This window comes from Petaurus breviceps, unplaced genomic scaffold (genome assembly GCF_028583685.1).
Source record: "Petaurus breviceps papuanus isolate PSGF00001 unplaced genomic scaffold, PetGlider_PUasm1.0 350, whole genome shotgun sequence".
Classification (NCBI taxonomy): domain Eukaryota; kingdom Metazoa; phylum Chordata; class Mammalia; order Diprotodontia; family Petauridae; genus Petaurus; species Petaurus breviceps.
The window spans coordinates 2,230,342-2,242,917 of NW_027186199.1; the positions used below are offsets into that span (position 1 = coordinate 2,230,342).

The window sequence follows — 12,576 nt, forward strand, 5'->3', positions numbered from 1 at the left end:
ACTGTAAAGATGTTGTCTGCTGCAGTATATTGTTTGTGAGAGCTTGCCTATTTACTCCTTATGCCTTCATCAATGATTTCTTTGATGGCTGTGTAAATTATTTTCATAAAAATCTTGTGGAAATGAGAAATTAGATAAGTGAATTGATAGTTATTGATATTTTCTCTGTCCCTTTTTTGGGGGGGAGGGGTTAACAATAAAGTCCATATACTAGGCAGTTGTGTCTGCTTCATTGATTCCCTATCCCACTCTCAACACTGACTATTCCAAATTTTTTATTTCAAGTCTCCCTTACCAAATCTCTCCCACTTTTAGAGATGAGTACTTTGTCTCAGACTATACTGAGAAAGTAGGTACCAATGCACATGAACTTCCCTTTCCCCCTAAATCCCTTGAAATTATCTGTCCACCCCCTCCTTTTTTGCTCTACTCTCTGATGAAGAGGTGGCTCTTCTAGCCAAGACCAGCCCCTGTATGTATACCCTTTCCCCCATCCCCTCCCATCTTCTCTTGCAGATTATTTCCATAGTTATCTCCCATATCTAATCTTCAATTTTTCTCTACCTAATAATTCCTTTTTTGCTACCTAAAAACATATCCAGGTCTCCTCATTAATAAAAAATCTGTCACTTAACCCTACCATCCCCTCAAATTATCATCTTATATCTTCTCTTTCATAAACTCCCAAAGAAAACTGTCTATTGATTCACTGCCTTCCTCCTCACTTCCTCTCTTCTCACTCTCTGCTAAGCTCTCTGAAATCTGGCTTCCAACCTCATCACATAGTTGAAATTGCTCTCTTCAAAATTGTCAATTATCTCTTAATAACATAATCCATCTTTTCTCAGCTCTCATTCTTTTCAACCTTTCTGTAGCATGTGACACTGAAGACTATCCTCTTTTCTTTATTTTCATGACATTTCCCTCTCTTGATTTTCTTCCTATCTGACTACTTCATCAAAGAAGGGTGCCTGGAACAGAGCCTCGAGGTGTACTCATATCCTGTCCCCTAACTATGAGTGCACCTCAAAGCTCTGTCCTGGGTACCCTTCTCACCTCTCTTTCCACTTTTGACTTGGCAATTTCATCAGCTTCATCTGGTTTAATTATCATCTGCTTTCATATGACTTCCAGATCTTTATATCTAGCTTAGTTTCTCTCTGGGCCTCCAGACTTGCCTTACCAACTAAATATTTGATCTTTCTACCTGGATTTCTCATAGGCATTTCAAATTTAAAATTTCCAAAACATAACTTATCATCTTTCCTCTTAAAACTATCTCTATTCTAAACTTTCCTATTTCTATCAAGGGCACGATTATTCTAAAAGTCACATGAGTTTATAACCTTGGAGTAATCTTTTAACTCTTCACCCATCAAATATGTAATATTGTATGAGTTTTCAAATGTTGCTAACTCTACCTCCAGAAGTTTTTTATATCAGTCTCTTTCTCTACTCACTTGACCACACCTTAATTCAAGTCCTTGTCACCACCTGCCCTATTACAATAGTCTCCCAATTGGTTTTCCTGCTTTAAGTATCTCTTCTCACCAATCTATGTTTCATACAGCTATCAAAGTGATTTTCTTAATTATTGATCTAATCATGTTGTTCCTCTACTAATAAACTTATTATATCTAGGATCAAATATAGTTTTCTCTGTTTGGTATTTAATTTCCTTCAGAACCTAGCTACACTTGCTTTTATAGGAGAGAGTAAGATTGGTATCAAAACTATGTCATCTTATTTAAGTCTAATAACTTGGTGAAAGCATATTTCCATTAAGCAATAAGGGAAAAGACTTTATAACAAATGGGGAAAATCATTGAATTCCATTTGAAGTGCCATTATGCCAGATAAATGATTTTGAGATTTCATTATACATTCTGGGTATTGTATAAAAGGATTGATTTAGCTGGATTGGGAAGTTATTACAGAAATTGGGGCAAATATATCTTTCCAGCATGCCTGTTAGGAAGCACTGCCTTGGAGGGTGGGGATATATGTTCTCAACTTTGGCCTTGATTTATCTCCTCTCTCCTCATTCCTTTGATTGAGAAGGACCTTTCAAGCTTCAAAGAATTTGGAAGATGTTGGACTTCTCATCTTCCCATCCACATCCTAGTGGGGTCCCTGAATCATCTAGAGACAATACCTGCATCCAGATTCAAGGACAGACTGTTTACAGATTCACCATGCTTAAGGGGCACTTGAGCATTCCCATGAGAGAAAAGGGCTTCCAACAATCAGAATCCATGAATTACCTCTTTGTCAAATGTACTTTTTAAATTTGAGCCCACTTTCCCTGGGATTATCTGTGTACTTATGGGAAAATGTGTCACAGACTTAGGGGTAAGAGGAGGGACAGATGGTTTCTATCAACTCTTTTTTAATGTACCACTTTGCAAAATACTCCTTTTTACAAGCTTCTTAAGGCTATCTGACTAAATGATTCTCAACTGATCATCTTAGAAGGAATTGTACAGGGATTGGAGGTGGGGCTTGAGCCAATGACATTAGAGAATCACCCCAATTCCTCAGGACTACCTCTAGAAGCCTAAAAGATAAGGGCTAACTTATTATGCAATACTCCCTCCCCAGCAATTCTCTGGTCTAGTCATATTGGCCTTCCTGCTGTTCCTCACACATGACACTCTGTCTTCTCTCTCTGAGTCTTCACCTCAGTCTAGAAAGTTCTCTCCCTTCATCCCCCTCTTCTTAGAACCCCTACTGTCCTTCAGAGATCATCTTGAACACTACATTTTGCAGATGAAAGGTATACCACCCGATCTTCCCAATAAGGGTGGTCAGGATTTGGTTTGATGCATGTTCTAGATTTCTTTACAGGATTTAAGTTGCTATACTGATTCATGCTACTGCAACACCATGGCTCCATCTCTCCATCCCATGGTTTTCTAAAGGCCACAGTATAATAGAAAGAACTGTGGTCTGGAAATAAAAAAGCCTGATTTTAAGTCCTGTACTACCTCTCAATAGCTGTATATCCAGGAGAAAATCCCTTCCTTTCTCTTATCATTAATTTATTCATCTGTTGAATGAAAATGTTAACTTGCTGTATCATCGGGTCATTTTGAGAAAAAGAGATTTGTAGGCTTTCAGATTGCAAATAGGGCAGTTCTACTCCTTTTCTACCTTCTACCAGATAGCTCACTAAAGGCAGATCCTGATTATGATTCTTTTCTACACAGCATGAATCGAAGTGTATTACTACAGGAGTTTATTTTATCATCTCTCACTCTATAATGTTGGGGGGGGGCCCTCAGCTACTATCTCAGTGAATGTGGCTGTTAAGGATTTCCCAGGAGGATGAGGATGATGAAAGGAGGTTGGGAGATGAGGAAGAGGTTGAGAAATAAGGATTTATTCCAAGAGAACAGTTAGATTTCCTAGGCTTGGGATGTAGCATAAGCTGGGAGAGAAATTTTGTCACTCATGACCTATCACTCTTACTATTATCCAGGGCTCCAACAAAGACACATTAGAAGGGAGGGTCTGCCTTATACCCAGGCCCAGGGGCAAGAAAGTCAGTGGTGGTGGTAGTGGGGAGACTGAGGACAGAAATACTTGGGAAGTACACATATGCCACTGGGAGGGGAAATTAGGTAGGTAGTAATAAGGGAAGACTCAATTCCACACATAAGCCCAAGTGTAGCTTCACATACAGTTCCCAAGGGAGAAGTTCCTGTCCTTGTAATGGAAAGGGAGATTTAGCCTCAAACCAAGAAACAAGGGGAAGAGAGCTCAGGTAACTGGAAGTGAAGGAGAGATAAGACATATCCAAATGCAGATAAAGATGTTTGAAGGATATGGGGCTAAGGGTCAGGTTTGAAAAAGAAGGGAAGGAAATGGAGGATGGTCTAGAAAAGATACCTGTAAAGACCTGAAAAAAGCAGTCACAGAATATATACCCTGGAAGGAGGGCATGAGGGATATTCTGGGTCACATCTTGCAGATACCAAAAGCAGGTTTGAAGCAGGTTCTAGAGGGTGTTAATGGGAGTTATAAGGATCTTGGCTCAGTTCCAGGTATCCTCCCTTTTTCCACTACCTAGAATAAAAGTATCTACCCATACCTTGCCTTGAAGAAAGAAGGAATTGTGGGGAGTGGATAGTGGAGACAGGAGTGAAACTGTAGACAAGTGATTTGACTCCCATCCACGACTGACTCCCAACCTAGGTGGCATCCAGGAGGCATCTTCTTGTAGAGTGAAGATCCTTGGTAATGAAACTCCACACAGTTCAGCAACCAAAGGTACCTAGCATAGCCTTAACTCAGCTTAACACTGGAGGTAAGTATGGATTCTCAAGGAGTCTACTGATTTGGAGGAAATCTTACTATGGTAGCATATATCACAAAATGATTCTGTTCTCAGCTACCTGTGGACTGTTCCTCAGATCCACCATACTGGGGACCTTTTATGCCCTAGAATAATATTCTGATTTCCTAGGACCCACATTTCAACTCCTTTGCCTGACATTGAACTGTCCTCCATGATCAGTTACCTTTTAAGTCTGACATCTCACTATTCTTCTCCAGACTTTATGCTCTGACCAGACTGGCCAACTCTATTTCTGAACCATGCATAATTTCTGCTCCCCCAGCTGGGTGCCTTTGCTTTTGCTATTTCCTATCTTTCAGCTGTCCTTCTTGTCCCTCTTATGTTTCATCCCATGTCATAACCCTCTACTAGGCAGCCATTTGCAAGAAGCCAGAGACTCGGACAAATCTAAATTTGCTATTTCCTCCAACAGCAAAGTGAATGTTTGCGGAATTGAATTGGATCTTCTTTGTGAAGGAAATCCTGGACCTTGAATCTCCCTGATAAGTCAGTTTCTTAGGACACCCACCCCCTCCTTTGGTGCTGATCTATGCCTTTGGCTTCCTCCTTTCTCTGAGATTCACTGTATTCATCTATTCCTCATTTCTCACAGAAATGTCACATTTCATTATATTTATCTATTGATTGGTGGGCATCTACTTTGTTGCCTTCCAGGCATCTATTCAAGTCAACAGTTAAAACTGCTGTGGGGTTGAAACACAGATGTGTGAGGTGGCCCATTTGAGACCTTGAAAATTGACTTTAAGCCATTAATAACTAATCTCTGTGTCCAGCCATTGAACTAGGTCTTAATTCACCTAATGATCACTTAATTGTTGTTATTTTGGAATAGTGTATTTTATTTTGTAAATCATATTTGTAATTTGTAAATTTGTAAAATTGTATTTTATTGGAAGTCCTTTTGAAGGTACAACTAGGAAAAGAATGAAGACATACATGACTGATCTATATACCTTCCTTAAAAAGAAGTTCCTAGGAGAAGCCAATAAATCAGAGGAAGGGGCCAAATGTGTGGGGAGAACTTCCAGGGTGAACAGGTCAGGGGTAGAGTGAACTTCCAGGGGGAAGAGGCAGAATGGACTTCCAGGAGTGAGGGGAAAGGTTGCTGTGGCATGGTAAAAAGAGTTTGGAGAGGCATATGTGGAATCTTGAGAGGAATGACAACTGCCTCTTCTGTCATCTAACCATTTCTCTATCAGAAAAAGGCTCTTTAGTCTAATAAATTTGAATCAGTTCTCTATATATCTTCATTAAGAGACCATTAGCAGAGAAACTTGCAAAGGGTTTTTCCCCCTATTTACTTGTTTCCCTTCAAATTTAAACTACATTAGATTTGTTTGAGTAAAAATGTTTAAAAATGTTTAATTTTACATAATCAAAATTGTTCATTTTGTGTTGGGAGATCCTCTCTGCCACCTGTTTAGTTATGAACCTGCTCCAGAAATCCAAAAGGTAATTTCTTCCTTGGTCCTTTTTTTTTTAAATTTTTTAAAGCAATCAGGGTTAAGTAATTTGCTCAAGGTTACACGACCAGTTATTTTTGGGTGTGGTGCTGAGTATCTGAGCCCAGATTTGATCCCCAGGTCATCCCGACACTGGAGCCAGTACTCTTATTCGCTGAGCCACCTGGCCACTCTAAGCAATTGGGGTTAAGTAACTTGCTCAAGGTTACACGGCCAGGTGTTTCTGAGTGGGTGCTAAGTGTCTGAGCCCGGATTCCATCCCCAGGTCATCCCGACACTGGAGCCAGTGCTCTTACTCATTGTGCTACCTGGCCGCCCCCTTGGTCCTTTTTTTAAAGAAAGATATTACCTTTATATCTAGATCATGAATCCATTTGGAATTTACCTTGTCACATAGTGTTTATAAATTTAAATATAAGTTTTGTCAATCTGCTATCCAATTTTCCCAGAAGATTTTGTCAAAGAATTTAGGATTTCCTCTGGATTACTGGGACCTTTGTATTTGGTGAACGCTATGCTACAGTGGTGACTTTGGAAGGATGGATTGGTATTCACTTTCTTCACAGGAAGATTTTTCATCCTAGGTTTTGAAGTGATGTCTAGAAACTTTAATTTGTTTTTGATTTCCTGTTATACTTTTTAGTGTTTTTAGTAAGAATGTGTTGTCAAAAGCTTTTTCTGCATCTATTGATATAATGATTTCATATGATTTTTGTTATTGATTTAGTCAATAATGGTTTTTTCTTTATATTGAACCAGTCTCACATTCCTGGTACAAATCCCATCTGTTTATAATGGATGATCTTTATGAAATATTGTGTAATCTCCTTGATAACATTTTATTTAGGATTTTTTTTTTACCAATATTCATTAGTAGTGGAACTTTAGAATCTCGCTAAATTGTCAATGGTCCAAAATATATTTAAAAACACATTTGTAAGAGAAACACCAATAGTGTGAAATTATTCTTTTTTTTTTTTAAAAATTTATTTTAGACTCAAACATCAGAACATACAGAATAGAGAAAAGAAACAAAAACATATCATACACTTAAATATTGGAACTTAAATACAAAGTAAGAAAGGAAAAACATGTCATTGGCAGAAAGTAAGAGAGTATTCAAAATATGTAGCAATAAATTTTCATTCCAAGAAATCCTGTATGATAAATAACACATGTTGTATTGAGAACTGTTAATTTTTCTTTGCTTCCTTGTAAGTTTTCTTTTATTCTCTGCTGTGCACTTTTTTACTTTGTTCTTCCCCCTGCCCCAGAAAGTTACCATTAAGTTTGGATATGTTTCTCTATAGCTATAGATATGTACATATACATATATACAGACATATACTTTCCCAAAGAAATTCTACTCCCGATCTTTGTTTTTATATCTGTACATATCTCTTGTTTCCTATCCCTCCTGCCTCCTCTACTTTACTTCTACCCAGTATCTTGCCCTACTATTACTTGCCTACCCCTCTCCAAGGATCCCTCCCCTATCCTCCCATTCCCATAAATCTAAACACACTTCTTTACCCCCTTTTATCTATTCCTTCACCCTCCCCTGAAAACATCCCTTCCTTGTCCTCTCCCCCTTCCCTATGCCCCTACCACTTTATTTCTTTTGAATTTAGATGACTTTTATATTCTTCCAAATATGTATGTATTGTTCCCTCTTGAACCCATTCCTGATGAAAGTAGGTTACCAGAACTACCAGCCCTCCTGCCCTATCTAATTTCTCTGTATCCATTCTTCTTCTTGCACCTCATTTGTATAAAATAATTACTCCTTTTAGCTGTTCCTAAATGGTTTTACTTTTAAAAATTCACATCATACTCAAGCTTACCCCAATCTTTCTTATGAGTTACCCAATTATTAATAAGAATCTTAGGCATGTGTTTTACATTTTACATATATAGAAAGGAAACAGTCTGTCCTTATTGAATCCCTTATAATGAATCTTTGGTATGTACCATATATTTCTCTCGGTTGTTGTATGTCAAATCTTCTATCAAGTTAAGTTTTTTAAACAGTCTTGCAAGTCTAACAGTTGATCAAATGTCCATTTTCTTTTCATTCAGGATTGTGCTTAATTTTGCTATTTTGTGCTTAATTAATGATATTTTTGGCCAGAGCCCCAGTCCTTTTGCTCTTTGATATATAGTGTTCCAAGACCTGTGGTCCTTTAATGTTCCCACTGCTAGGTCTTATGTGATTCTAATTTTGGCACCATCATATTTAAATTGTCTTATTCTTGTTGCTTTTAATATTTTATCCTTAAGCTGGGGGTTTTGGAATTTGACTCTGATACTCCTATGAGTTTTCCTTGTAGGATCTCTTTTAATTGGCGATTGATGGATTTTTTCTATTTATACTTTTCTCCCTTGTTCTAATGCTTCAGGACAATTTTATTAATTTTATTTCTTGTATTATTGTATCAAGATTCTTTTTTGATTGAAATTATTCCTGTGGGTAAGTTTTTATGTGTAGCAAAGACCAGTTGGCAGCTGTTGGCTTTGGTCCAGGCTGGGGATGTATTAGTAGATATATAGAGTCCCTGTTTCACAACTCCTAGGGGACTGGAGTTCTTCCGTTGTGGATCATAAAATATCTACAGTCAATGGTTACTCCTTTACTCTCCTATCTTCAAGAAAAGTGTTGGGCTTAGAATTGTATTTAGTTATTAAAATCAGAAATTTCAACTATAAGGACATCTTTCGAGGTTTGATTCTTTTGAGGTTCAGCAGAAAAGGCACTTTCCCTGGTTGCTGGAGGGAGGGGATAAGTAGTTCCACCCTAGATTTGTAGAGTGAAAGGTTAATCTGAGCCAGGTAACTTCACCTCTCATTGTGCACTTATTACATAAGACTTTGACAGACAGGAGAAAACATTTATCAAATCAAGTACTTAAAAAGTAATTGAGGAAGCCATACTGATTAATTAGGTGATAAAGCATACAATACCTAGGTGTTCTGCTCCCCAGGAGCATAATAAAATCTAAGGTTAACTAGGGAGAGAATGACTTAACTCACCATGTCTACTTGGGGGTTTCTTGGGGGTATATGCACTGGGAACTGAACAACATGCCGTAGTATCTGCTCCTCCTCCCCCCATACTTGTGGCTTCATTGGTCTCTTAGTCATTATTCAAATCTGTCTCTCCTTTTTTCTCACCTTTGCTCTCCTCTTTCTTGGCCCATTTCTTCTTGAAGTGCTTATTTCTTCCCCTAATCAGAAATCATGCCACTGTATACATAGGTAGGGATCACAGATCTCTCAATCTGAATCATGAGGCACTTTCCCCCAAAGGCACGTGAAAGAGTGTGTGTATGGGGGGAACTGTTAGAATTCTGGGAGTAGGAAGTATACCTTGGAACCAGTGCTGGGATGAGTGTGTGGTCTGAGTTTTGGGCAAGCTCATGAGAAGACTCTTTCCTTTATTCTCAGTATCACATTTTGCTTCTGGACCTCTGTGTGGAAGAGCAACCAGAAGGGAGAGTTAGCAGCAGAGTTCCTGCCTTCCTCCTAAAAGATCTGGGACACAGGAACACCCCACCTCCCCCCCAAGCCTGGTTACGAGGGGGAGCCTCGGATTGAACAATTCCCTTCTCGATTTTTTATTTTCCAAAATCCTCAATCTGCCTTGGCATAAGTGGGACTCTTTGTGCATAGAGCAGGGGAAATGGACATAAGTGGGAGAGAAGGAGCATCCTTAAGGGGTCCTCAGGATCCTCCCTCCACAAAAGAGTTCTGAGGTCATTATAAAGTGAGTGATCATCACCTCCCACTCATATGGTCATTTCCATCTCTTTCACAGATCCCACCACCACCCTCTGTGTCAGAATCATTGTATGGCAATTTTGTCACATTACTCTTCCTCTATGTCCTTGTCATACATAGCCACTGGGGCACTGTGTCCTTATCCCAGCCAGCGCTTATATTGTTATCATAGTCATCGTCCTCCTATGTCCCACTATCGCCCTTGTGTGCCTAGCGCAGAGATTGTCCCACTTCTTCATTATAATCATTTGTCCTCCCATGCTCAGGTCCCTGCCACAGTCACTGATCCCTCTTATTCCTCCCTTGTGTCCTCTCCCAGGTGTGATGGAGATCCTCAGGCCTTTAGGATTCTTTCTCTCTAGTTCTCTTAGAGTCTTCTTCTTCCTCATCCTCTTGATGCCCCAAATGGCTTTTGGTAAGTATTTGCTTCTGTTTATTTGGTTTCTTTTGACTTGGAACAGGAACTCTGAAGGAAGGCTGATGGTTGAACCTATAGAGATCCTGTTCTGCCCTACTCCCCATGTTCTCCTAAGTCATGTTTCTCCTAGTCCTTTTTTTGGGATTTTCTCAATCTCCTTATTCTCTCTGGCATCAGGCTTACTTATTATCCTCATAATATATCCCCTACTTCTTTACTTCTCTCTCTCTTTGAACTCTTCCACCCCACACCCTCCCCCTTCATGCTACTTCAAGGTCCCTTCCCTCCCCCCTTTTATATCCTGAAGTCTGACCCCTCTGGGATCCTTTCTGATCCCTTATTCTTTTCCTGGTTGATTGAACAGGGCAGTTCTCAGTGATTGGACCTTCAGGACCCATCCAGGCCCCACTTGGGGGATAGGCAGAGTTACCATGTTACCTGCCCCACCACAGAGTGCTCAGCACATGGAGATGGTCTGGTTGCAATCCACTCAGGTGGTCCATCTCTATCGAGAGGGGAAGGATCAGTTTGGAGACCAGGCCCCTGATTACCAAGGGAAGACAGAGATGGTGAGAGATGCTATCACAAGTGGGAATGTCATGCTGAAGATATGAGATGTGAGACTCTTAGATTCAGGAAGGTACAAGTGTCTCATTGCCGATGATTTTCACCAGGAGGAAGCAGATATGGAGCTGAAGGTCTTAGGTGAAGAGCTGGGGCCTGGAATGGGCATATTTGTGCACATGTATGGAGACTGGGGGTGGGAAAGGGACCGTCTTCTCAACTCTGTGATGAACAGAATCACAGTATGTCTTTGTTGGAAGGGAACTCAAAAGTTATCTACTCCAACACCTCTCTGAGCAAAAAATGTCTCTCTACATACCCAGCAAGTACCTATTTTTATTTGGCCTGTGCCCTTGGCCCCTAGTCTGGTGCCTTGCACATGGAAGATACTTAGTGAATGCTTGTTGAATTTAGACAGGGATATTTACCAAAATATTGCAAGAACAAAATTACAAATATTTCCTCTTTGTGGCATATTCTTCCCTATATCACCTCAGTCTCTGGGAATTGCAGGGAGAGTAGACTGAAACCAATGGCAGTTTCTACATAGCATTGGTCCTACCAAATTGACTTTCAAATATGTATTAGTCTGTCGATGGATAAGTCTGCATCTGTATTCCTACTGGGCTTTAGGCTCCTTGGGACTTTGCTTCTTGCTGTCTGGCTTCCAAAAAATCCTCTCAAGGATGCCAGTTCCAAGACACTCTGATGATGTTTTTTGAAGCTCACAAGGTCATAGACATCTCCAAGATTCCGTCACCTAAAAGCAGGAAAAAATGCCTACTGTAGAGACAGAAGTAATATCATGGCCCTGTCTTCTCAGTTTCAAGCTGACTTTGGGGTGAAGGACAATACGAGGTCCTTCTTTCCATTCAGAGTCCCAGAGAAGCTGGGTTTCACAGTAACTTGCCCTCTTTTAACACCAAGTTCAAAAGAAGAAGTTTAGGCTTGATGTGCGGAAAAACTTTCTAACAGTTAGAGCAATACCCCATGAAAGGTAGTTAGCTATTCTTCTCTGTGAATCTTTAAGCAAAGGCTAGCTTTCCTCTTGTAGGAATAGTCTCAGGGGAGATTCTGATTCAAATATGTGTTGAACAAGATGGGCCTCTGAGTTCCCTCCCAGCTCTGAGATCCTGTGAGTATAACATTAAAAGCACACAAAACTGACCCCCATCTTACTTTTACTGTCTGGTATCATCACTGTGACCTAATATTATATGTTACAAATAAATGGGAATAAGACGAGGTGATGTGGCCTAATCTGGGGATGGAGAAAGGGGAGATGCATGGGCATGTTATTGGTGGAAGGGGGAGGAGTGTCTGCTGTGGGGTGCAAAGTTGGAGTAGGGAGCAGCAGGGGCCAGAGGGGCCCAGAATTTGGCCACAGCTATATCCTGCCCTCTATTCAGTGAGAGTGGGAGATAGGGAGGGGAGATGCTGCAAGGATCTTCATTACTAACCTGGTCCTGACATTTATGTGCACTTGTGTTTTAGGTCAAGAGCTTGACTCACAGATTTTGCCACCAAAATTCTTTTTGTTCCTTGTTATGCTTTGGGTCCTGACATTTTTATTAGTTTTACTGTGGATGCTATTAATCCGAGGTAATTATGAGGGGGAACTGGGGCAAGGGTTTGGCTCATCAGATATGTCTGGTCAGAGAGGGAACAGGGATTTCGGAAGCTAGAGCCTTGGGAGCCTGACTTTTGCCCAATCCCTGATCACTTTCCCTGGGGTACATCTTGCCCTCCATGACCTTTCATGTTCTCTGTTCTTCACTGTCCATCCTTAGAACCCCAATCGTCCCAACTACCTTTGTAGTCATGTGACCACATTAATTTCCCTTCTCAGCCCATCTCCCACTTTATATTTCTCTGTTGGCCTCTAAGAGGGGCCAGTCCTGTCCATCCATGACCTTCTTTCCCCAACCATTCATTCATTATATGTTGGTAAATTTACTCTGTTCAAAGCATGTTTATGGGACTAAAAAACCCAT

The 12,576-nt window shown here is 40.2% G+C and overlaps 1 protein-coding gene across 1 annotated transcript in view; it reads left to right on the plus strand.

The window, feature by feature from the left end:
• Positions 1-4,117: 4,117 nt before the first annotated feature.
• LOC138168075 (myelin-oligodendrocyte glycoprotein-like) overlaps positions 4,118-12,576 on the plus strand; it is a 78,107-nt gene continuing 69,648 nt past the window's right edge. Inside the window, exon 1 of the mRNA XM_069097107.1 lies at positions 4,118-4,309. Within this exon, the coding sequence (XP_068953208.1) occupies positions 4,243-4,309 (67 nt within the window). The 5' untranslated portion in view covers positions 4,118-4,242. The remainder of the gene's footprint in view (positions 4,310-12,576) is intronic.